Genomic DNA, 27,475 nt, shown 5'->3' with positions numbered 1-27,475 from the left:
AATAGACAGTATTTATGTGCATTCATAAGCAAAAATAAGGACCATCAATGCACAGAATATCACTGATGTCCTGGGTAGGCACACACATTGCACACAAGGGCAATTATAAAATGTTTATTGCTGAAAAACTACTTCCAATTGTTCAAAACAAAAGTAGTTTTTACAATAATTTTTTTGCACACGTTTAGAAAATGAATTTAAGGCCTGAAGATTGCAGCCACCCTAGAGAACAAAATAGTGGCAATTACAATTTTTTAGTTTATATCACAGGATATTACCATGCAAAATTTTGGTAAAAAATACAATAAAGTTAATTTTAGGGCACACAACGCAATAAATTACTTTATTTTCTGGTAAAATATGTTGCACTGAGTAAATAGATACCCAGCATATCAAACCTTGAACAAAACCTTTCTTTACACAGTGAGTAGGGATGAGCTCCGGCGTGTTCGCACACTCAATATGCAGAGCCCACCAGGAAGTCAGCGCAGCGCTGCGCTAATCACAGGAAGTGAGACATTGCCCAATCTCTGCAGCGGCACATCAGGACAACGTCTCACTGCCTGTGATCAGCATTGCGCTGACTTCCTGGCGGGCCCTGCACGTGGAGTATGTGAACACGCCGGAGCTCATCCCTAATAGGGAGTAAACATTTTTTGGGTGACGACAGGATCTCTTAAACCACTTCAGCTCCAGAAGTTTTACCCCCTTCATAACAAGGCCATTTTTTACATTATAGCATCATTTCAGAAGGGGTGGTGCCACTGTGTGATGTGGCCAGGTAGCCCTGCCCCTTGTCTATATAAGAAATGTCAAAGCGCAGAGCGGGAGGCCTCCCAGGAGGCAAGATCGGTTTTCATTTTTTCGGGTCCAGTGAGCTGCACGATGGATTTACATTGTCAAAAAAGGTTTCTTGTGGTTATTTCTTTTGTACACAATACCCATTCACATAGGAGAGGGGCCGGGATCTGGGAGCCCCATTGTCCCGATAAGCCCTCTGCCCGCAGACCCCAACAACCACAGCCCAGGGTTGTCAGGATGGGAGCAAGATGGGTTGGGGCGGGGGGGGCACAGAGCCCCCCTACCCTAATACACCCACCCCCTTGGGGGGGACGGGAGGACTGAGACTGAAACATCATTAATCCTAGGCAAGAGTGGAGGCAGGGATGAGGAATTAAAAAAAAATCCAAGGTAACATTTTATTTTTACCTGAAGGTCCGCTCTAAAAAGGTAGATTTCTCCTCCCCGGAGCGATGTTCACTGTCATAGCCAGCGGGAGGGGGTAGGTATTTATTTTTACAGATATAGCTGCATTTTAAACTTTAAAAAAAAAAAAAAAATAAGATAATCGAGTACTCTCCTCATGGCGATTGATATTCTTTCAGAGATTATAACAAAAATGTATTTACAAAATCTGCCTCCGAAGCTCTATAGCCTTCCCCTCCCCTCCTCTGTGCCCTTATTCCCTTCTATCATTTTCTTTATCCTTGTTCCTAAGGCCCCTTTCACACGGGACGGATCAGTAATGATCCGCCCCGTGATGATCCGCTTGCTCAGCGGGGATCGCTCCGTTGTCAGCTCTCCGCTCTCCTCTATGGGGATCGGATGTACACGGACCGTCTGTCCGTGTTCATCTGATCCGCTCTGCAGACGGATAGAAAAATAGTATTTTCCTCCGTCTGCAGAATCGGACAATTGCGGAGGTGGACGATATCGGATGTCGGGCGGATGTTCATCCGCAGACACCCGCTATCCCATAGGGATGCATGTATGTCCGTATTTCATCCGCAAACGGATGGATGAAATTCAGACATAATGTCCACATGTGTGAAAGGGGCCTTAAAAGACTACCATCTTCCCTTACAGTGCAGGATTTGTTATAAACATTATTTTAAGTTCTGTTCAAGATTCAGTTTAATTCAAATCTCGAAATGGATATGTAAATACCTACTCCAGTTTATTGAGATTCCCAAATCTTCAGTTATAAACAACTCTTACACTCAAAATGATCTAATATATTTCCATTACATGGAGTATTTATTGTTGTTCTTTATTAACACTATGAAAACTATTATAAATTTAATTAATTTCCATTTGTTGTAAACATAGGGGCTTGCAAACTTACTTTGCACTGCAAGTGCACTTGGAAGTAAAGTCGCTGTAGATCTAAGGGGGACATGCAAGGAAAATAAACAGCATTTTAGCTTGCACATGATTGGATGATAAAATCAGCAGAGCTTCCCCTCATTTCAGATCGACCCCTTAGATTTAGAGTGACTGCACTTCCAATGCAAAGTGGATTTGCCTTTTGCAAATAAGCCCCATAGAGTAACATTTTTTTATTGCAACATCTGTACTTCAATATTATACTCTAATAATTTTGTCAGATATTCTGTATTTGTTTTTATTTAATATTTCCAAAATAAAAACTTTTGAATTAAAAAAATAATTAATAACTAAATGCTTCCTCATTCCATACAACCTTAAAAACGGTTTTTGGTTAAATTGGGCCGGAAGGCAAGAGTACGGCTAAAATGGAGTAGATCTGTGAAGGTGAAAGCATAACCATGAGCTGCACTCACACAGGCGGTGAAAGAAGCCCATGCTGCTGGAGTGGTGGTCTGCCCTCCGCAATTCAACTGGAGGGGACAACAGCTAGACATCCATGTCAGGCCAAGATATTAATAAGGCTGAGCTTCAAATGCCCTAACGCCTGAAAACACACGTTTTGCTCATTGGTGAGCTGTGGCATTATTCAATCTTAAAAGTAGAACTAAACCTTATATACTTTCTACACAAATGACAGTACAAAGACACTCAAAATTACCTTTTTGGTGATGAGACACCCCAAGGTAATTGAATTTTTTTTGCCACAATATTCTTTGCAAAAAAAAAAAAAAAGCCAGTATTGAGTGGGTTAAAGCACAAAGATGGGTAATGGTGCACTAGATACTTTAACCACTTGTTTCCTGAGCACTTATACCCCCTTCCTGCCCAGGCTAGTTTTCGGGGGTGTCACACTTTGAATGACAATTGCGCGATCATACTACATCATACCCAAATTGCAACATTTTTATTTATTTTTTTTAAACACAAATGGAGCTTTCTTTTGGTGGCATTTAATCACCACTGAGTTTTTTTTATTTTTTGCTAAAACAAACTAAACAAGACGGAAAGTTTTAAAAAACTAAAACGTTTTCATATTTTGATATAAAATTTAGCAAACTGGTCATTTCTCCCCTTCACTGATGGACAAAGATAGGCTGCACTGATGAGGCAGTAAGGCTGCTTTCACACTGCAGCGGGAGCGGCGTCGGCGGTAAAGTGCCGCTATTTTTAGCACCGCTTTACCGTCGTTTTAGCGGCGGTCTGCGGGCGCTAGCGGGGTGGTTTTAACCCCCGCTAGCGGCCGAAAAAGGGTTAAACCCGCCCGCAAAGTGCCGCTGCAGCGGCGCTTTGCCGGCGGTATTGCCGCGGTGTCCCATTGATTTCAATGGGTAGGAGTGGTATAGGAGCGGTGAATACACCGCTCCTTCACCGCTCCAAAGATGCAGCTAGCAGGACTTTTTTCACCGTCCTGCCAGCGCATCGCTCCAGTGTGAAAGCCCTCCGGCTTTCACACTGGAGTGAAAGGGGCCGGTTTTTTTCAGGCGCTACACAGGCGCTATTTTTAGCGCTGTAACGCCTGAATACCGCCCCAGTGTGAAAGCAGCCCAATTGGCACTGATTAGCAGTACTGAGGGCAGGGTGGATAAAAATCAATGATTATTTTTTTTTTAAATCAAAACAAATCAGATTTGTTTGTTTAAAAATCAGGATTTTATAATAAATCAAAGAAAAAAAATCTGATTTAAATCAAATTTGATTTAAGGCAAAGGTTTTGGGGTAAAAATCTACCTAAAGATAGTTTTCTATTTAAGATACATTAATAATTTTGTTTATTCAGCATGACATGGAGCTTAGTTATGTAGCATGAGGCTGTATATTCTGCAATATTTTCATTTTTGGTAAACTCACTCAATGAATCCAAACTCTGCAAGCGGAGATAACATCCACTGCATTGATGCATTCACACAATGTCACGGTAACCATGAGATAAAACAAAGTTCAGGAATACTCCTTTATCCCATTGTTTTGCAAATCTATGTACACTACAAACTAGGGCTGCAATTAACGATTATTTTCATAATCGATTAGTTGGCTGATTATTGTTTCGATTAATCGGTTGATAACCTTTAAAAAAAAAAAAAAAAAAAATTTTTAAAAAAGTGGGTCAAATTGATGTTCATTTTCAACCACAGTGACGGGAAAATTTGGAAATAGAAAACTTCTTAGTCAAAAGAATTTGACAGTGTATGTGGTTTTCGTTCAGAAATTACATTCATTTTAAAAACAGAATGTTAAAAACAAGTGAGAATTTCAAACAAAATTCTTTCATTCAGCGAATGTACAAAGATTTTTCGTCTGAATATTCTCATCTGAAAATTGATCTGTGTGGCCAGCATAAGGCTCGGTACACACCTATGCAGTTTTCTTTTGATCGGTTTCTGCCGTGCTTTTTGCTGTACGTTTTGATTTTTGGGCACGTGATTTTACTGCAATTTGCATGTTTGCCTTTTTTTTTGGGCAGATTAAAAAACACAAATTGCTGCAAAAACACATTACATGCTTTTCTGCAGCTTCTCCATTGAAGTATATTGAACCAAGAAAGCATCATTTTGCGTTAAAAGTCCCTGACCCTTTCAGATGTGAACGTGTCCCATAGGAAACCATGTAAATGAACTGTAGTGCATTTCTGCAAAAAGCACCAATGAGCACATAGATGTGAACCAGGCCTAAGACGTTTAGTAACATAATGAGGTTAAAAAAACTAAAATTAGCCCTTTATAGTAGAAAAAAAAAGCAGATAATCACTACTGTAAGGGGTTCATTTTCTTTTACTGTAGAACAGTGAGTAATATTTACAGTAGCGATTATTTGCTCTTTGTACTATAAAGGGCTCATTTTAGTTTTTTTTTAACCCTGTTATGTTATTGGCCGATTAATCGATTATGAAAATAATAATCGATTAATTTCATAATCGATTAATCGATTCGTTGTTTCAGCCCTACTACAAACTGTATGATTGAATCGGTTCTGATATCGCCGTTTTACTAACCTGACAGCTTATTATTCTAAATAGGAGGCCTTCATTTATTAACCACTTGCTTACTGGGCACTTAAACACCCTTCCTGCCCAGACCAATTTTCAGCTTTCGGTGCTCTCACACTTTGAATGACAATTACTCAGTCATGCAACACTGTACCCAAATGAATTTTTTGTCCTTTTTTTCCCACAAATAGAGCTTTCTTTTGGTGGTATTTGATCATCTCTGGGGTTTTTATTTTTTGCGCTATAAATGAAAAAAAGACTGAAAATTTTGAAAAAAAAAACGCATATTTCTTTGTTTCTGTGACAAAATTATGCAAATTATTAATTTTTCTTCATAAATTTTGGCCACAATTTATACTGCTACATATCTTTGGTAAAAATAACCCAAATTAGTGGATATTATTTGGTCTTTGTGAAAGTTATAGAGTCTACAAGCTGTGGTGCGAATCGCACAAAATTGATCACATCTGATGTACTGGTGGCCTATCTCGCTTCTTGTGACCCCAACAATCCAGGAAAGTACAAATACCCCCCAAATGACCCCTTTTTGGAAAGTAGACATTCCAAGGTATTTAGTAAGAGGCATGGTGAGCTTTTTGATGTTGTAATTTTTTTCCCACAATTCTTTGCAAAATTAAGATTTTTCATTTTTTTTTCTCCACAAAATTGTCATTGTAATAGGTTATTTCTCTCACGTGGCATGTGTATACCACAAATGACACCCCCCAAAAAATTCTGCTACTCCTGAGTATTACAATACCACATGTGTGGGACTTTTTCACAGCCTGGCCACATAGAGAGGCCCAACATGCAGGGAGCGCCATCATGTGTTCTAGGAACATAAATTACACATCTAACTTGTTGACTATTTATTACACTTTTGAAGCACCAGGACAATGACACGTGCCACCAATGACAGATGGCACTAATACGTGCCACCAATGACAGATGGCACTAATACGTGCCACCAATGACAGATGGCACTAATACGTGCCACCAATGACAGATGGCACTAATACGTGGCTCCGATGACGCGTGACACTGATGACAGATGGCACTGATAAGTGGCATTGATGACACGTGACACTAACAGATGGCACGTGACACTGACAGGTGGCATTGATGACAAATGGCACTGATACGTGGCACTGATGACAGATGGCACCAATACGTGGCACTGATGACAGATGGCACTAATGACACGTGGCACTGACAACAGGTGGCACTGACAACAGGTGGCACTGGGGTGCATGGCACTGCTGGGGGAGGATGGCACTTTTTTTTCAACTCAAGGCAGAACGGCTGCCGCTGCAGCCGTTCATCTCTCCCCTCTCACACTGTCTGTGTGAGGAGGGAGAGCGGCGCTAAGAGATGATCTCATATGTTTACATATGAGATCATCTCCCATTGGACACGCCGATCACGCTGTAAACGGCCGCTGTGATTAGCTGTTTACAGCGATCTGTGTTTGCCTGTCCCCGGGGGACACGGCGAACACAGAACTTCCGCAATGAGTGTCCGCGGCGGCGCGCATTGCGGAAGTAAACATTAGGACGTCCAGGGACGGCCTCCCGAACGAACGCGCCTGCTCTACGGCCGTCATTCGGCTATAGGGCGGGCGCGAGGTGGTTAAAGATTCTAACTACCAGCAAGAATGAGTCCTCACATTTAAAGAGCACCTGTCATTCCAGATCCATCATGGTAGTGCCGTTAGCGGGCATCCACTCACCTGCTGATGCCACGTCACTCACCTTGTTGTGTCACTGCCACATCACCAGCCGTCCCATTAAAGTGAATGGGACTGTCGGTGAGCCAACAGCGGGGCAGAGGAGGAGCCAACAGCGGGGCAGAGGAGGAGCCAACAGCAGGGCAGAGGAGGAGCCAACAGCAGGGCAGAGGAGGAGCCAACAGCAGGGCAGAGGAGGAGCCAACAGCAGGGCAGAGATGACAGTTGTTCTTTAAAGATTATGAATTAAAATCGATTTATTTCAAAATCAAATCCATCCTGCTGATGGGCACCAATAGATGGAACTGATTAGGAGCACTGGAGGGCACTAAGGAGACTGATGTCCCTCTAACAGAAGCTGGTTAACAGCTTTCTTCTGCTCTTCACGCTGACAGTGGAGAAAAAAAAAAAAAAAAAAAAAAGCAGATAACCGGCTTCTGTTTACTTCCGCAATCAGCAGTCATTGGCTGACAGCTGATCACGTGGTAAAGGGCTCGCTGTGATTGGTCCTTTACCTCAAATCAGTGATCAGCCAAGTACCAAGGACACAGCGATCACAGGGAATACCGGCAGCACAAGAACGGGAGGACGTACATGGACGCCATCCCGGCATTTTAAGCCGGCACTGTAGCTGTTTTTCGGCTATAGTGTGGGCACCAAGTGGTTAAATATACTGGTCATACACAGAGGGATGAGTTGGTAAAGGGGTTAATGTACAGGTTGCATACATTGGGAGGATGAGGGGGTAGACGTGCAGGATGAGGAACTGTTCAAACATAAAAATGCACTAAAATTGGATGTGTATTGCCTTCCATTGGCATGCAATTTTTAAACAAAAAGCTTTCATTTTTCTCAACAGATTTGTATTAAGTTGATGTGCATTCACATGGCATTAAATTCATCATGTAGCAATTTAACACAATGCACATGACACCAGCATTGTGGTGTGAAGAGGAGACAAAGAAAACAATCGTTTTCCATGTACCCTTGCAGTGACCTGTATTCTTCCAATGAATGAAGGTCACTGCAATGTGTGTGAACAGGATCTAAGGGATTCATCTACAGGTCAGAGCAGAGACAGGATGGGGCCGATATATACTGTGGAGGTGTAAATGACGACTTCTGGTCATGGGGGACACTGGTAGAAGATTAAAATGGTTTTTGCTGCGATCAGCTCTCAGAGGACTACAAAATAAATAAATAAAAACAGGGCACACATAAGACAAGGCACGATTGGACTGGCAATCTGTATGAATTAATCAGGAGAATAGTAATGGAATGATGTGTGCTCTCTCTCCCAATAGGAAGTTCAGGGAAGCAGCACACATGAAAGGACAATAGGGGGTGTGCACTGATAAGAAAATGAGTCTTTATGAACGGTTTAGAAAGAAATAATTTATTATACGGTATGGAGATCATGATTACTGGATTGATGGTACAAGAAAAAAAAAAAAAGACATTACCACTACTTTACTATAAGTGGAAGGAGGCAAATTCAGGGCCTTTGTTGACAGGCTTAATGTCAGACAAGTTTTACATTCCCATACCAAGGCTATTAATCCTACTGCAGCCATAAAACAAAGCATTGTGGTATGTGTATACACCCCGCCACTGTCTGTACACATGCCATAATGTGCAGGGGAGTGACAAAATCCCCCCCCCCCCCCCCAACCACTCCTGTGAATGAGCCCTTAAAACAGATGGAGGCAAATTTAAGACAACCGCCATACAAGTGTCAAGGCTGCTGAGTGCAAGACAACTCTTGGCTAAAAGGTATTTGAAGACAGCCGTTCTCCAGAAAAAGAAACATGCAATAAAATGCAAGGTCTGCCTAAGGCCCCTTTCACACTTTCACGACTTGTTTTGCGGCTCGGGACTGCGAAGTCATATGACAAGTTGTCCCCCATGATTCCCAATGAGTACCATTCATATCTGTGCGACTTCAAGTCACACTGAATTCAGTAGTCCCTGCATTACTTTGGTCTGACTTTGATGCAAGTGGAGGTAAATAGCCCTCAAGATTACACAGGCATTCCCTGCAATTGTGTGAAAAACGTGGCAAAGTCGCAGTAGTGTGAAATGGGCTTAAAATGCTACACGCAATCCCCTACCAGACCCCACTACTCTCTAGCCCCAAACTCTGCAATATAAACAGTCCGTTTAATAAACAAACCGTTTAAAGTGGTTTTAAAAGGCAGAAGTTTTTTTTTTTTTACCTGCATGCATTCTAGGTGCAGCTCCCCCTTATACTTACCCGAGACTCATCTCGATCCAGCGATGCACATGAGAGCAGCGGTTCTCCCAGGTCTCTCTCTCCTCATTGGCTCACACAGCAGCGGGAACCATTGCCTCCTGCTTCTGTCAATCACAGCCAGCGAACCAATGAGGAGAGAATGGGGGTGGGGCTGGGCCACGCTCTGTGTGACAATGCCCATTCACAGGAGCGTGGCTCGGGAGTGAGGCTGCACAAGTACCCCCATAGCAAGAGGCGGAATCTTCCCACGAGGACGGATGTGTTATGACCAGTCATGTGGAAGATGGAAGTATACAACTATTTACTGTACAGGTACAATTCACACCAACTAACATCAGGTGATTTATAAAAGGGGGACCCCGTATTTTCCAATATACTGCAAGGTCCCCTTTAGGCTCACCATACACGTACAATCTTCATACAATCACCTTTAAATCTTCCAGAACAAATATGCAATATGAGAACTTACAACATTATATAGTATATATCATCCATTAACCTCTTATCCCATATATACCATATTGACAGCGCTAAATATCAAAAACAAAATAATATACTTAAGAGGGTGGCAGTTCCGTGATTAAAACAGAAACCACAGAAATGTTCGTGAAAGTCTCAAATATATAAGAATGAATTTTCAGCTAAAAAAATTCACACGCTGGAAGAACAGAAAAGAAAGTCCATCTCCAAGATAGAATCACCAGTGCGTAGAAACTTGACAGCCGGTGCCACCCCTTATGGTAATGAACTCACCAGAACACTGAGGGTTAACAGGCCCATCGTCACCACTAATTATAATTATTTCACTGGTTCCTCTATGGAGAATCTTCTTATCACACCAACACTCAAGAGGTTCCCAACAGCGATAATACAGGTTCCTTGAAATCCTAACAGCAACACCTTTCTTGGTTTTTGGTGCTTCACTCACAGCAGCAGATTCACATGTGGAAAACGACAAAATACATGTTCCATAAGGCAAACCGCTTTATTGATTTAAAATTCTCATGCGCATATAAAACATACGTACACAATCATCAGTTAATAAGATCGTTCCCAAAGATATCACTAGCAGTACGATCGGATTTGTCTCACCGCAGTCCTGAGCGTCTCAGATCGTATACATGCTCAGCATCCACGGCGGGTCCCAGGCGAACGTTCCAACTGACTGCTCTGTAGTGACGTATAGCTGCTTGGTCACGCCAATACGCGTTTCGTCACTATGTCTTCGTCTGTGGGCGTGGCCAAGCAGCACAGCTCATACGTTTAAATATACCAAGGGGCGGAGAGCCGGCTTATGGACACTCCTCCGTCCGGCCCCCTCAACTCCCTTATTTGTATCGAATGCGGAAATAATTCGGCCCCGCCGTGCAAGCCGTCACTATGCCAACGAGCCTAAACAAACAGTGACCCAGGACACTACCTTCTAACTAGCTCATCAATAATGTGCCGCTGGGTCACAGGATACCATATGTACAACGGACAGGCCATTTCATTTCTATAGAAAATACCAATCATCATCCCATGTAAAACTTAGGTACTCTAAACATTGTAAATATTTTTCCTAAGACAAACATATAATAAAATATATATAAATCCTACATTCCAAATGTGTATACCCACAATAAAAAAAAAAATATATATATTATATATATATATATATATATATATATATATATATATATAATCATAATACATATCCACATTATCAAAATAAACTATCTTATCTCGCAGATCTTATCTAAAGAATAAATAAATAAATTCTTCAAAGGGGTCCCACAAATAAGCCAAAAATGTAATAATAATAAAAATAAATAAAAAAAATGAAATTAGAAATAAAAATAAAAAACAAAATAAAATTAAAAAATACCAATAAAAAAGCTAAAATGAAAGAATTATGATATAAAGATGAATACTACAACGCAATTACAATGCTAAAAATAGTCAACTAAAATGCCCTTGATTAAAATAAAATCCATCCATCCTAATCTACTATATCTGAGATATTCCAAATCTCAAGATTCACGAAATGAATACCTATAAAGTGAACCAAAAAAATATATGCTATATTCACACAACACGTGTTCATAAAGTGAAATAAATATGCTGTACCAGGAATACTATGAACTAGAATCCGACCTCTTCCTCAGTGCACTCAAATTAAACGTCAGTAATCACTGATGAAGCAGTTAACATCCACCTCTATATTTAAGCCGTGGGGACTCAAGGTGTTAGTACGAAAAATCCATTCGGTTTCACGTTTTGATATTTTCCGAACTAAATTACTACCCCTCCAAGCAGGAAAAACCCTATCCACACCCCAAAACTTAAGGCCTGTTGGGTCCCTGTCATGTTTAAGTCTAAAATGCAGGGAGACACTATGATCTCTATAACCAATGGAGATATTATAGATATGTTCTGCCACCCTAGAACATAGTTTTCTTTTCGTTCGTCCTACATACATCAGGCCACATGGGCACTGAAGAACATATACCACATGTGTAGTTACACACGTGATGAATTGATCAATTTTAAAGTTATGTCCATTACCAGTAGAGGTGAATTGATCAATCCCCCTCATATGGTTATGTACCGACTTACAGGCTCTACACCTCCGACAGGCAAAAAAAAAAAAAAAACTATGTACTAGGGTGGCAGAACATATCTATAATATCTCCATTGGTTATAGAGATCATAGTGTCTCCCTACATTTTAGACTAAACATGACAGGGACCCAACAGGCCTTAAGTTTTGGGGTGTGGATAGGGTTTTTCCTGCTTGGAGGGGTAGTAATTTAGTTCGGGAAATAGCAAAACGTGAAACCGAATGGATTTTTCGTACTAACACCTTGAGTCCCCACGGCTTAAATATAGAGGTGGATGTTAACTGCTTCATCAGTGATTACTGACGTTTAATTCGAGTGCACTGAGGAAGAGGTCAGATTCTAGTTCATAGTATTCCTGGTACAGCATATTTATTTCACTTTATGAACACGTGTTGTGTGAATATAGCATATATTTTTTTGGTTCACTTTATAGGTATTCATTTCGTGAATCTTGTGATTTGGAATATCTCAGATATAGTAGATTAGGATGGATGGATTTTATTTTAATCAAGGGCATTTTAGTTGACTATTTTTAGCATTGTAATTGCGTTGTAGTATTCATCTTTATATCATAATTCTTTCATTTTAGCTTTTTTATTGATATTTTTTAATTTTATTTTGTTTTTTATTTTTAATTTCATTTTTTTATTTATTTTTATTATTATTAATTTTTGGCTTATTTGTGGGACCCATTTGAAGAATTTATTTATTTATTCTTTAGATAAGATCTGCGAGATAAGATAGTTTATTTTGATAATGTGGATATGTATTATGATTATCATTATATATCTATATATATTTTTTATTGTATGAATTCACTTTATTGTGGGTATACACATTTGGAATGTAGGATTTATATATATTTTATTATATGTTTGTCTTAGGAAAAATATTTACAATGTTTAGAGTACCTAAGTTTTACATGGGATGATGATTGGTATTTTCTATAGTAATGAAATAGCCTGTCCGTTGTACATATGGTATCCTGTGACCCAGCGGCACATTATTGATGAGCTAGTTAGAAGGTAGTGTCCTTCTGGGTCACTGTTTGTTTAGGCTCGTTGGCATAGTGACGGCTTGCACGGCGGGGCCGAATTATTTCCGCATTCGATACAAATAAGGGAGTTGAGGGGGCCGGACGGAGGAGTGTCCATAAGCCGGCTCTCCGCCCCTTGGTATATTTAAACGTATGAGCTGTGCTGCTTGGCCACGCCCACAGACGAAGACGTAGTGACAAAACGCGTATTGGCGTGACCAAGCAGCTATACGTCACTACAGAGCAGTCGGTTGGAACGTTCGCCCGGGACCCGCTGTGGACGCTGAGCATGTATACGATCTGAGACGCTCAGGACTGCGGTGAGACAAATCCGATCGTACTGCTAGTGATATCTTTGGGAACGATCTTATTAACTGATGATTGTGTAGGTATGTTTTATATGCGCATGAGAATTTTAAATCAATAAAGCGGTTTGCCTTATGGAACATGTATTTTGTCGTTTTCCACATGTGAATCTGCTGCTGTGAGTGAAGCACCAAAAACCAAGAAAGGTGTTGCTGTTAGGATTTCAAGGAACCTGTATTATCGCTGTTGGGAACCTCTTGAGTGTTGGTGTGATAAGAAGATTCTCCATAGAGGAACCAGTGAAATAATTATAATTAGTGGTGACGATGGGCCTGTTAACCCTCAGTGTTCTGGTGAGTTCATTACCATAAGGGGTGGCACCGGCTGTCAAGTTTCTACGCACTGGTGATTCTATCTTGGAGATGGACTTTCTTTTCTGTTCTTCCAGCGTGTGAATTTTTTTAGCTGAAAATTCATTCTTATATATTTGAGACTTTCACGAACATTTCTGTGGTTTCTGTTTTAATCACGGAACTGCCACCCTCTTAAGTATATTATTTTGTTTTTGATATTTAGCGCTGTCAATATGGTATATATGGGATAAGAGGTTAATGGATGATATATACTATATAAGGTTGTGATTTATTGCTTGTATGATAGCAGCTTGGAAGTATTACTATTTTGACCTACCTTTTTGGGCGCTGGGATCAGTGGGGAATATTCTGAACATTTTATGTTTTGTGTGTTTTCCAGTGATATCAGTTTTTAATATGAGAACTTAACTAAATTATCCAGTCTCCATCCAATCAGATAGGAATTTGCACTACATACTTCTTGGTAGATCTGTAAAGAGAGACCTTTACCCCCCAAAGTCACTGTTCCGCCCAGCATTGAACCCCCAAAAAGTAAACAAAATTGCAAATATTTATTTTTGCTACTCCCCCCCCACCACCACCCCCACCACCAGTCTTGCAAAGCTGAGAATGACTCGTCCCGTACTCACAGCCTCCTAGAATATCCACATCACATATCACAGGAGGCCTCAGACACAGAGCGGCTTATAGATGGAGCTGCCCCCGGTCATCAAGGGCTGGCTGCCTGAACCCAAAAAAAAAGGGAGGACCAAGATGGAGGCACGGGACCTGGGCTGTCACATCTGGGGGGGGGGGGGGGGGTTAAAGCTGAAGAAGTTAGGTACGACAATTTTCATATAGTTGCATTGCTGGTTTGGACCAACGTGCGTGTCATACCTGGGGGATCCCTGTGGAAGCTGGAAATCACTGTATAGGCACCACTCCAGTGATCTCTACTAGCTCCCAGGTCCCGTGCCAAGCAGCCGTCCTACTGCTTAGCAAGCATGGGAGGTTTTTTTACTTGACACGGATAGCCATTTAGAAAACATTTTGCATTTTCTTGTGTTTGCCTCTGCAGCTAAGGGGGGGGGGGGGGACTAAAGTGGTTATTACATATACCCAGTGAAGTGACCTCAAGTGATATGTAGGACAAGTTATGTCATCTCTGTGCAAGTTGTACCTGTTTATCTGCAGCCATCTCTTCTCTACATCCATGTCAAAGGCTGTGTGCTGGAGGTCCCTCCCATCACCTTTTTTCCTCTTGGTGTCAGGAAAACTTGTCAGAGGCTATTCATGCCAATAATAGAAGGCAGCAGCAGACAGAAATGACACTTAGTGCTCTTAATTGAGACACGTACACACTATAGAGGGATATGCTTCATTCATTTTTCATGTCTGAGGTTTACAATCACTTTAAAAGCACAGCTTAACCACCACGGGGGTTTTACCATCTCCCAACCTCATGTGTGAATGAGCCCTTAAAGTGTAAGCTCACCCTTTCAAAAACAATGAAAAAGTGAACATTGCGCATCCTTCCCACCCCCCAGTCTCTGCTGTACTTACCTCCATGGGGGGGGGGGGGGGGGGGGGTCTGGAGATCTGAATCCCACCCCCACTCTCATTGCTCTTCTTTCTACAGCTCTTCCGGGATAGATCAAAGCGCTTCCGATTGGTCAGCAGCGGCACAGAGAATCGCTCAGATCTGTCCTGGAAGCTCAAAAGAAAGAAGGGGGAGAAGATCAAGAGTTTCAAACACCTGGACCGCTGCAAGGGCACTGACAGTTAATCACCCAAGGAGGTAAGTATCAGGGGGACCGGGGTGTGTTAGCAGGGTATATGGTTTTAGTACACCTTTAATTTTTTTTCTGAAAAAGTGAACAAATCCTTTAGGGTACATTCAGATGGGCGCTGAAACCCATTCTCCGCACTGATCCACTTTTTGCTGTGTCTGCATCCACCTTGGAGCCGCACGCAGGCAGCCTATAGAAGTGGATGTAGACGCAGCGGCTGCACAAACAATCGCATGGCAAAACCTGTGCATACACTGTGCATTCGGATCTGTGCACCTGCTTTTACCCCATGTCATATTTAGATATGCGACTGTCTGTGCGTTTCATCCATCTCCATCGGCTGCCTGTGCACAGCTCTGAGGCAGATGCAGTTGCAGCATAAAGAAGCTGAGCACGGATGACGGGTCTTAGTGACCATCGGAATGAGCCGTTAGAGTCCTTTCACACTGGGGCGGTTTTCAGGTGCTTTAGCAATATAAATAGTCTCTTAAAGCGCCTAAAAACCGCCTCCCGTTCATTCCAGTGTGTCTTTTCACACTGTGGCGGTGCGCTTGCGGGACATTCCAAAAAGTCCTGCAAGCAGCACCTTTGGGGCGGGTTTGATGCACTGTATTTAGCTCTGCCCATTGGAACAAAATGAGCAGTGCTTTCAAAGCCTTTTTTTTGGATTAAAAGTGACACCCCCCCCACCCCCAACAGCGACCAAAAAGTAGCACTTAAACAGCGCTAAAGAGCCGCTAAAACGAGTGGCACTTTAGCGCTAATGGCCAGTGTGAAAGCAGCCTTAAAGTGGTTCTAAAGGCAGAACATTTTTTACCCTAACCACTTGCCCTCCGGAAGATTTACACCCCTTTTTGACCAGGCCATTTTTTTTGCAATACGGGACTGCACCCCTATAATTGACAATTACGTGGTGAAGTGACGCTTACCTAAATAAAATTTGTCTTTTTTTCCCCATAAATAGAGCTTTTGGTGGTATTTGATCACCTCTGTGCATTTTATATTTTGCGCTATAGTAAACTAATACCAGTGCTAAAAAATATGCACTGTCACTGTACTAATGACACTGGCAGGGAAGGGGTTTACATCAAGGGCGATCAAAGAGTTAACCATGCGCCTAGCCTGTGCTTTACTGTATTGTGTGTACGGCTTTTACTAGGCGAAGAGATGGAATTTATTCCCTGCTTTGCAGGGACACAAACTCCACCCTTTCCCCCTCCCTATTGTTTACATAGGCCATGGGTGCTCAACCTTTGGCCCTCCAGCTGTTGCGAACCTGCCTTTGGTAATCATGCTTGCAACAGTCAGTCTTGCAATACCTTATGGGACTTAGTTTTGTAACAGCTGGAGGGCCAACGATTGAGCACCCATGACATAGACAGATCGCAGTTCTGTCTCTCTGCCCAATGATCGGCGGACATTGGGTACTGCACACCCAGCGATCAGCTTCTGCTGTCTGAAGTTTAGGAGTGAGTGAGAGTGAGTGAGTGTTTTTTGGTGCCGCTCTGAAGCAGTAAGACTGCTATAGGGCAGAAGACCCCAAGTGGTTATAGTGGTTGTAAACCTCAGACAAGAAATACGAACAAAGCAAATCCCTCTATACCAGTGGCCCGCGACCTCCTGCTCTGTGATGGAATAGAATACTGTTATTAATAGTAAGTTTATTACTGAAATCACAATGTATATATGGGCATATCTGTTCTGCAGTGGTTACTGGGCTGCTTTCAAATTGATCCGCAGGTGCAGAGCAGTGCACCTGGGGGTTACCTGCACTGAGCCATAGGCCCCTTTCACACGGTCAGTCCGACCCAATTGGACCCTCCAATTCACCTCTAAGGAGTAGAAGATGTAAATGGATTTGTGTCCATTTACAAATGCCTACCTCCAATCCGATCCGCAAAAAGAAAAAAAAAGTAGAGTGGGCTCTAAAGAGTAGAGTGGGCTGCCATGCACCCGCTCCGTTCATTGTGGCCCGTGACCGGTTACCAAATTGCTTAGGTGTCCCTCGCTCTTCAAAAGGTTGGGCACCCCTGCTCTATAGTGTGTACATGTATATCTGCTAATTCATTCTGCTATCAGCATAAGTCACTTCTGACAAGTTTTCCTGACACCAAGAGAATTAGGGTGCTCCAACACACAGCCTGTGAATGACGTGAAGTTCCTGTGTGAAGAGGGGGGGGGGCTCCTTTCCTTCCAATCATCTCTCAGAGTTCTCCCCACTGAGCTCTGCAGAGTGCAACGTCAGCTCTCTGCCCCTTGTTTCCTGAAAGCTCAGACAAGCTGTATAAATTCTGGACTTTGAATGGCTGTAGAGAAGAGAAAACTGCAGATAAACAGGTACAACTTACATAGGATGATTTGTTTCATCTCTGTGCATCACCTGAGGCCAGTCACTATACTGCACATTTACAAACAACTTTAATGCATTAAAAGAGAAGTATGGTTTACGTATTTTTTTTTGGCCCATTTATACTTACCTAGGTGGAAGCTGCATCTGGCCCCCCGGCGCCTCTACACTGAGAGCCGAGCGATTGAACACTGTTGATGGCCCAGTTCTCACATATCCCTGAGCAGAGAGCTACGGCTTGTCAGTCAGCAGCTCCCCCTCCCCCCAGCGCTCACTGGAGTGCTGAGCTGTGGAGGGGTGGGGAGCAGCCTTCTCAGGCTCTCAGTGGCTCACTGAGAGGCCAAGACAGGAATCAGTCCAGGCAGCTGGTAGATCCCGACTTTACTGTCGTGACGACGCAGTGCGTGGACTGATTCCAGTGATGTCAGAGTAAAACAAATTGCACTCATGAGACCCCATAGATGACGCCCAGCCAAACAAGCTCATGCTGGATTTCTCCTATAAAAAGGTAAAAAAAAAAAAAAAATGTTCCCGTGAAAATATCGCACCCTCACTCACGCCTCCCCCCCCTTATACTTACTCGAGTCCTATCTCAATCCAGCGCTGTTGCCTGTTTGCAGCGGCTCTGGTCTCTCTCCTCTCACAGGACACAGAGGCAGCCACTGGCTCCCACTTATGGCAATCTAAGCAGGGCCGAGCTGGCTAGAGTGTGTGTCTATAGACACGCACAGCATGGCTCCAGATTACACCCCTGTGGGAAGTGGGGAGCCTGTAGTGCCTGTGAGGGACCTGAGAATGAGATGGAGGATCCGGGCCACTCTGCGCAAAACCATTACACCGTGCAGGTAACCATAACATGCTTATTTTTTTTAAATTGAGCCTTTACAAACGCCTTAAACACTTACAGACCTCCACACGCCGATATACGTCTGAAGTTTGAAGAGGAATGTCGCAGTTATGGCAGCAGCTAGATGCCATAACCCTGGTATCCTCCTCTTCGGCTGGCGGTCCACTTTCCGATAATGGTGGTCTCTGCAGCGGATTCACTGCGAGATCACCGTTATCAGAGGTGGGAGAGGAGCCACGTCCCGCCACGATCCAGTGTCCTCTGCCACTTATCAGAGCTGCCTGAGATATGAGGTCTTTTTGACTCCAGATCTCACATTTAAGAGGACCTGTCATACTTTTTTTCTATTACAAGGAATGTAAACATTCCTTGTAATAGGAATAAAAGTGACACAATTTTTTATTTTTTTTAAAGAACAGTGTAAAAATAAAAAGGTAAAATAAATAAGAAAAAAAAATTGTTTTACACATGCCCCGTTCCGCCGAGCTCGCGTGCAGAAGTAAACGCATACGGGAGTAGCGCCTGCATATTAAAACCACACATGTGAGGTATCACCGCGATCGGTAGAACAAGAGCAATAATTCTAGCACTAATTTTTAAATCGTCGCCTATTGAGATTTTTTAAGGGTAAAAGTTTGTCGCCATCCCATGAGCGGGTGCAATTTTGAAGCGTGACCGGTTGGGTATCAATTTACTCGGCGTAACATTATCTTTCACAATATAAAAAAAAATTGGGCTAACTTTACTGTTTTTTTTTTTTTTTTTTTTATTAAAAAAATAAGACGTGTATTTTTTTTCCCCCCAAAAAAAGTGTGCCGGTAAGACCGCTGCGCAAATACGGTGTGACAGAATGTATTGCAACGACCACCATTTTATTCTCTAGGGTGTTAGAATAAAATTTATAAAGTTTGGGGGTTTTAAAGCGGGAGTCCCGCAAAAAAAAAATTTTTAAGAAGTCAGCAGCTACAAATACTGTAGCTGCTGACTTTTAAAATAAGGACACTTACCTGTCCAGGGAGCCAGCGATGTTGGCATCCGAGGCCAAACCGTCCCTCGGATGCTGCAGCTACCATCTTCTGTAAGGGAATCAGGAAATAAAGCCTTGCGGCTTCACTTCCTTGTTCCCACATGCGCGAGTCGTGCTGCGCAATCCGAATGGTCCCTGCTGTCTCTGGGACCCATGTGTGTCCCAGCAGACAGCGTGGGAGGACGGGAAGAGGCGTAGACTCCCGTGAGGAAGTGGGTGCAAATTAGGGATGAGCTCAGGCGTGTTCGCATGCTCCACGTGCAGAGCCCGCCAGGAAGTCGGCGCAGCGCTAATCACAGGCAGTGAGACATTGCCCAATCTCTGCAGCCATGCATCGGGGCAATATCTCACTGCCTGTGATTAGCGCAGCGCTGCACCGACTTCCTGGCGGGCTCTGCACATGGAGCATGCGAACACGCCTGAGCTCATCCTTAGGTCCCTTTCACACTGGGGTGGTTTTCAGGCGCTACAGCGCTAAAAATAGCGCCTGTGTAGCGCCTGAAAAAAACGGCCCCTTTCACTCCAGTGTGAAAGCCGGGGGGCTTTCACACTGGAGCGGTGCGCTAGCAGGATGGTGAAAAAAGTCCTGCTAACCGCATCTTTGGAGCAATGAAAGGAGCGGTGTACTCACCGCTCCTACCCATTGAAATCAATGGGGCAGTGCGGCTATACCACCGGCAAAGTTTTAACCCTTTTGCAGCTGCTAGAGGGGGTTAAAACCACCCCACTAGCGGCCGCAGACCGCCGCTAAAAATAGCGGCGCTTTACCGCCAACGCCCGCACCGCCTCAGTGTGAAAGGGGCCTTAGTGCAAATACCTGCACCCCCCGCCCCCCTGAAAGGTGCCAAATGTGACACTGGGGGGGGGGGGGTTCTGAAAAGCGGGAGGTTAAATTTTTGAGTTAACCTCCACTTTAAAGTAATTTTCTAGCAAAAAAAAAAAAAAGCTTTTTTTTTTTAACTTGTAAGCAACACATCTAAAAAAAGAGGCTCGGTTAAAGTGATCGTAAGGGTTTCTTTTTTTTTTTTTTTTTTAAATAACAGACATATCATACTTAGCTCCACTGTGCAGCTGGTTTTGCACAGAGTGGCCCCAAACATCCTCTTCTGGGGTCCCCCGGCGGCTTTCGCGGTTCCTCCCCACATCAGATAACCCCCTAGGAGAAGCGCTCTCCGGGGGGGTGTTACCTTGCGGGCGCGCTCCCGAGTCCAGCATTCGGCGTCCATAGCCTCCGAATGTATGACTCGCCCCCCCCCCCCCCACATCATTGGATTTGAACGACGACAGCAGCGGTAGCCAATGGCTGCGCTGCTATCAATCTATCCAATCAAGAGCCCAGAACCCCCGACAGAGGAAGTGCGCGTCCCCGCCAGGTGAAGTTCCAGGGATCAGGTAAGTAAAAACGGGGGGGCGCTGGTCACTGCCCAGGTGTTTTTTCACCTCAATGCATCAAGGTGAAAAAACACAAAAGGTAGAATCCGAGTATTCTGCATGCACTCCCATTAACGTCTATGGGGGCAAAAAAAAAAAAAAAAACGCACTATGCGGCACAGATATGAACCAGAACCATAGAGAATAACGTGATTTCCAATGTCATTCATTGCAGCCTGATGGCAGATGCAGGAGAAATCGCATTCGTACTGGGGGGAGGGGGGGGGGGATAAATGTTTTTGGGGGGAGGGGGGAATTAAAGTTCCTTTTAAACTGAGGTGCTATGTACTAACATGTACAGAGAATCACACACAGGACATTTTATTCCTTAAGCACATTAAAAACATCTCCATTACCAATGTTTACATGGGCCTGTACCATGGTTACCATGGTGAGGTGATGGAATTCAATAGGTTGCCATGGGCAACCACCCTCACACAGCCATTAGTTGAGAATGACCTCCAGGCCCAGGGTCACATCCCCTGCCATGGGACAGAATGTCCTGTCACTGAGAGCCATGAAGTGTCCCCGGCTCCATGTCTTCCTCTTCACTCCCTCCCCCCTACAGCCCCTCTTCCCCTCCCCAGCCCCTGTCCCCCCTGCACTGTGCACATACCTTGGCAGCCATGCTGTACAGAACTCACACACACTTCCCTTCAGACACTTCCAACCACACGTCACTGCCGCCCCGCCCCCCAACACCAGAACGGCGCTCGCTGGTTGGCCGAAGCCGGCTTCCCGCCTCTCCGGGCTGTCACGTGACCTCGCGTCCTTCGCTGGTGTGTAGAGGAGAAGTGTGGAGGGCGGGGCGGTGACGTCACACACCTGTCTGTGTGGTGTGTGTGTGAGGGTAGAGTGTTATCTATAGACAAATAAGAATCACTCTCTATGAGTGTGTCTGGTGCTGTGGAAACCATGTAATAAGGAGCTGTATATACACGTCACGTAGGATGTACAGTACACAGCCTGACATCCAGTCATCATATAGTCCTGGTTCCTGTGCACACTCCATATGTGTGGCCTGATGGATACATATCAATAACAGCAAAAGTGTTATATTGTTTTGGTTGCTAGGACACAGCTGACCAAGCTGCATAGTTTTTGGTTGCTGAGGCACAGGTGCCCAGACCGCACAGTGTCATTGGTTGCTGAGACGCAGCTGGCCAGACCGCACAGTGTGATTGGTTGCTGAGACGCAGCTGGCCAGACCGCACAGTGTCATTGGTTGCTGAGACGCAGCTGGCCAGACCGCACAGTGTCATTGGTTGCTGAGACGCAGGTGGCCAGACCGCACAGTGTCACTGGTTGCTGAGGCACAGGTGCCCAGACCACACAGTGTCATTGGTTGCTGAGGCACAGGTGCCCAGACCACACAGTGTCATTGGTTGCTGAAACGCAGGTGCCCAGACCACACAGTGTCATTGGTTGCTGAGACACAGGTGCCCAGACCACACAGTGTCACTGGTTGCTGAGATGCAGGTTCCCGTACCACACAGTGTCATTGGTTGCTGAGATGCAGGTGCCCGGACCACACAGTGTCATTGGTTGCTGAGACGCAGGTGCCCAGACCACACAGTGTCATTGGTTGCTGAGACGCAGGTTTCTGTACCACACAGTGTCATTGGTTGCTGAGAGGCAGGTGCCCGGACCACACAGTGTCATTGCAGACATCCCACCTGCAAAAACTAATTTCAGGGAGGTGACGCTTCACTCCAGCACCGACACCCCCCCCCCCCCCCCCCTCAATGAAATGCAGGCTTACCAATGCCAATTAAATGCAGCCTATCAGTGTCCATTTGTGCCACCTCATCAGTGTCCATCAGTGCAGCCTACCAGTGTCCGTCAGTGCAGTCTATCAGTGTCCATCCGTGCCACCTTATCAGTGCCTACCAGTGCAGACCATCAATGTCCATCAGTGCAGCCTACCTGTGTCCATTCGTGCCACCTAATCAGTGTCCACCAGTGCAGCCTATCAGTGTCCTTCAGTGCCACCTCATCAGTGCCCACCAGTGCAGCTTATCAGTGTCAATAGGTGTCCTTCAGTGCCACCTCATCAGTTCCCACCAGTGCAGCCTATCAGTGTTGATCAGTGCAGCCCATCAGTGTCAATAAGTGTCCTTCAGTGCCACCTCATCAGTGCCCACCAGGGCAGCCCATCAGTGCCACCTCATCAGTGCCCACCAATGCAGCTTATCAGTGTCCATCAGTGCCACCTCATCAGTGTTGACCAGTGCAGCCTATCAGTGTCCATCAGTGTAGTCCAACAGTGTTCATCAGTGCCTACCAGTGCAGCCCATCAGTGTCCTTCAGTGCTACCTCATCAGTGTCCACCAACGCAGCCTCAGTATCCACCAACGGAGAGCTCCCGGCTCTGTCCCACCCCCTCCCCTGGCCACAGACAGAAGACAGAGCAGGCCACCACGGTCAAACTCCATTAGGCCGCTCGGGCTTCTCTGTCTTCTGTCTGTGGCTGAGTGACAGGCCCAGCCGGGAGATCAACCGATGCTCGCGGGTGTCCGGAAGCCTGCAGTCAAACTCGCACGCGGAACACAGTTGCCAAGACTATAAACAGTGCTACTGCCCATACAACACATGGATAGATTTGCGTTTGTCCACTGTGACTATTCAATACAATTAAGAAATTTTAAGAGCAACAACCGGAGTACGGATAATTTTTTTCCACACAGTTGCCCAGACCACACAGTGTCATTGGTTGCTGGGACACAGGTGCCCAGACCACACAGTGTCATTGGTTGCTGGGACACAGGTGCCCAGACCCCACAGTGTCATTGGTGCTGAGACGTAGGTGGCCAGACCACACAGTGTCATTGGTGCTGAGACGTAGGTGGCCAGACCACACAGTGTCATTGGTAGCTGGGACGCAGGTGCCTGTACCACACAGTGTCATTGGTGCTGAGACGTAGGTGGCCAGACCACTCAGTGTCATTGGTTGCTGGGACACAGGTGGCCAGACCACACAGTGTCATTGGTTGCTGGGACACAGGAGGCCATACCACACAGTGTCATTGGTTGCTGGGACGCAGGTGCCCAGACCACACAGTGTCATTGGTTGCTGGGACACAGGTGCCCAGACCACACAGTGTCATTGGTGCTGAGACGTAGGTGGCCAGACCACACAGTGTCATTGGTTGCTGGGACGCAGGTGCCCAGACCACACAGTATCATTGGTTGCTGAGACGCAGGTTCCTGTACCACACAGTGTCATTGGTGCTGAGACGTAGGTGGCCAGACCACACAGTGTCATTGGTTGCTGGGACACGGGTGGCCAGACCACACAGTGTCATTGGTTGCTGGGACACAGGAGGCCAGACCACACAGTGTCATTGGTTGCTGGGACACAGGTGGCCAGACCACACAGTGTCATTGGTTGCTGGGACACAGGAGGCCAGACCACACAGTGTCATTGGTTGCTGGGACACAGGTGGCCAGACCATGCAGTGTCATTGGTTGCTGTGACACAGGTGCCCAGACCACGCAGCGTCATTGGTTGCTGGGACACAGGTGCCGAGACCACGCAGTGTCATTGGTTGCTGAGACGCAGGTGGCCAGACCACACAGTGTCATTGGGTGCTAAGTTGTAGGTGGCCAGACCACATGGTGTCATTGGTTGCTGGGACACAGGTGCCCAGATCACACAGCGTCATTGGTTGATGAGATGCAAGTGCCCAGACCACACAGTGTCATTGGTGATGTTCATAAGAGCAGCATCTCTCTCTCTCTCTCTCTCTCTCTCTCTCTCTCTCTCTCCTCATTGGCTCACACAGCTATTGGCTCCTGTTGCTGTCAATTACATCCAATGAGTCAATGAGGAGAGGGGGGGGGGGGGGGGCTGAGAAAATGTCCATTCACAAGTGCGCGGCTTGGGAGGGAGTCTGCTCAAGTGTCCCCATGGCAAGAGGCTTGCATTCAGGGCATTCGGCAGAGGACCCAAAATGAATTGGATTGAGGCCTCTCTGTGGAAAACCATTGCACAGAGCAAGTAAGTATGACATGTTTGGTACTTAAAAAAAAAAAAATCTTTAGAATCACTTTAAGTCTGTACCTGGAGGTTCTGAATACTGAACAGTGTAAAAAATCTATGTGCAAGTGTCATGAAGGAATACTCCATTAAAAAATGTATATATTTTGCAAATTTATTTTGGTGATATTTAATCGCAACAGTTTTTTTTTTTATTGTTATATAAATGAAAAAAATACAGAAAATTTGGGGGAAAAAAAAGTTTTTCTTAGTTTCTTTAATAAAATATTTACAAATAAATTATCTTTCTTAACCCTTTCATGACTAAGCCTATTTTTGGCATTTGGTGTTTAAAGTTAAAATCCATATTTTTTGCTAGAAAATTACTTGGAACCCCCAAACATTATATATATTTTTTTAGCAGAGACTCTAGAGAATAAAACGCAGATTGTTGCAATATTTTAAGTCACACGGTATTTGCGCAGCTGTGTTTTAAACGCAACTTTTTTGGAAAAGTGACACTTTCATGAATTTAAAAAAAAGAAACAGTAAAATTAGTCCAATTTTTTTGCATACTTTGAAAGATGATGTTATGCCGAGTAAATAGATACCAAACATGTCACACTTTATAATTGCACGCACTTGTGGAATGACGACAAACTACGGTACCTAAAAATCTCAATAGGCGACGCTTTAAAAAAAAAATTCCGGTTACCAGGTTAGAGTTACAGAGGAGGTCTAGTGCGAGAATTATTGCTCTCGCTCTGATGATCGCGGCGATACCTCACATGTGTGATTTGAACACCGTTTAAATATGCAGGCACGACTTCCGTATGCGTTTTCTTTGCTTCGCGAGCTCGCGGGGACGGCGGGTGCTTTAAAAAAAATTATTTTATTTTTTATTTTATTTATTTTAAAATTAATAAATTGTTTTTAAAAAAATAAATAAAAATTTTGATCACTTTTATTGCTGTCACAAGGAATGTAAACATCCCTTGTGACAGTAATAGGTGGTGACAGGTACTCTTTATGGAGGGATCGGGGGTTTAAAAGACCCCTGATCCCTCCTTTATACTTCAAAGTATTCAGATCGCCATTTTCGGCGATTCTGAATAGTGTATATATTTTTAAATCATGACGTCGCTTCCGTGTTTACTATTAGGAGACTGGAATGAAGCCACTTACGGCTTCATTCCAGTCCCTGCCCAGCTGCCGGAGGCATTAGATCATGCATCGGTGCTCCCAATTGAACGGGAGCACCGGTACGAGCGCCGGGAGGCGGGCATCCCCTCCCACTCCTCCGGCATAACAGCCGATCAGCTTTTAGCCGCATCAGTTGTTATGGCTGGAAAGCCGATCGCCCGCTGTAAAAATTGGTACCGGGATGATGCCTGCAGGTGTGGGCATCATCCCAGTATAACCCCCGGAAGCCGAGTACGCACATCTGCGTACGCTCGGCGGCAAGGGGTTAATAAATTTAGGGCAAAATGTATTCTGCTACATTTCTTTGTTTGAAAAAAAAAAAAGCCCAAATCAGTGTATATTATTTAGTCTGTGTGGAAGTTATAGAGTCCACAAACTATGGTATTAGGGATGAGCCGAACACCCCCCGGTTCGGTTCACAGCAGAACCTTCGAACGGACCTAAAATTCATACGAACTTTAGAACCCTATTAAAGTCTATGGGACTCGAACATTCAAAATCAAAAGTACTCATTTTAAAGGCTAATATGCAAGATATGCAATAAGGGGTACCAGCAATAAGGGGTATCTTCAGGTGTATACTGTGCTGTGCTGGAGGCACACAACACCCACTAACTCCTGCAGATGCCTGTATTAGAGAACACCAGCAATAAAGGGTAGATACAGGTGTATACTGTGCTGGAGGCACACAACACCCACTAACTCCTGCAGATGCCTTTATTATAGAACACCAGCAATAAAGGGTAGATACAGGTGTATACTGTGCTGGAGGCACACAACACCCACTAACTCCTGCAGATGCCTTAATTAGAGAAAAACAGCAATAAAGGGTAGATACAGGTGTATACTGTGCTGGAGGCACACAACACCACTTTAACTTTAAGATGCCTGAGAAAAGAACACACTGTCCCTGCCTATCTAGCTCTTTCCCTGCACACCCGGAACACACTACACAAGGCCGCCATGCTGGCAGCCTTATATAGTGTGGGGCGTGTACTAAACTCCCTGAGCTATAATTGGCCACAGGCATCCTGCCTGTGGCCAATTATGGCTCTCCTAGCTGCCGGCGCTGTGATTGGCCAAGCATGTGGGGTCACAGTGCATGCTTGGCCAATCATGAGCCAGCAATGCACTGCGATGGTGTAGTGCATTGTGGGCTGTTCGTGTCACACGAATTTGGTGCGAACGGTCCACAAAGTTCTGAATTTGACGAACGGCCGATGTTCGAGTCGAACACCGAGTTCATCCCTATATGGTATTTACCGTGCGTTTGAAAATTGACAACGACCTATCTCATTTTTTGAGGCTCTAAAATGTCAGGACAGTACAAATATCCCCCAAATTACCCCTTTTTTGGAAAGTAGACCGTCCAAGCTATTTAGTAAGAGGCATGGTGAGTTGAAGTTGTAATTTTTTCTCACAA

The 27,475-nt window shown here is 44.5% G+C and overlaps 1 protein-coding gene across 1 annotated transcript in view; it reads right to left on the bottom strand.

Annotated features, from left to right (window-relative positions):
* Positions 1-21,568, bottom strand: part of SLC25A13 (solute carrier family 25 member 13) — a gene marked incomplete in the record, with an annotated part of 301,958 nt that extends 280,390 nt beyond the window's left edge. The window contains 1 exon segment of the mRNA XM_077490751.1: positions 21,488-21,568. Within this exon segment, the coding sequence (XP_077346877.1) occupies positions 21,488-21,499 (12 nt within the window).
* Positions 21,569-27,475: the final 5,907 nt, after the last annotated feature.

This window comes from Lithobates pipiens, unplaced genomic scaffold, assembly GCF_037356315.1.
Source record: "Lithobates pipiens isolate NorthernLeopardFrog02 unplaced genomic scaffold, aLitPip1_a1.2 Scaffold_19, whole genome shotgun sequence".
In the NCBI taxonomy this organism is placed as follows: Eukaryota; Metazoa; Chordata; class Amphibia; order Anura; family Ranidae; genus Lithobates; species Lithobates pipiens.
This window is presented reverse-complemented; position numbering and strand designations above follow the sequence as displayed.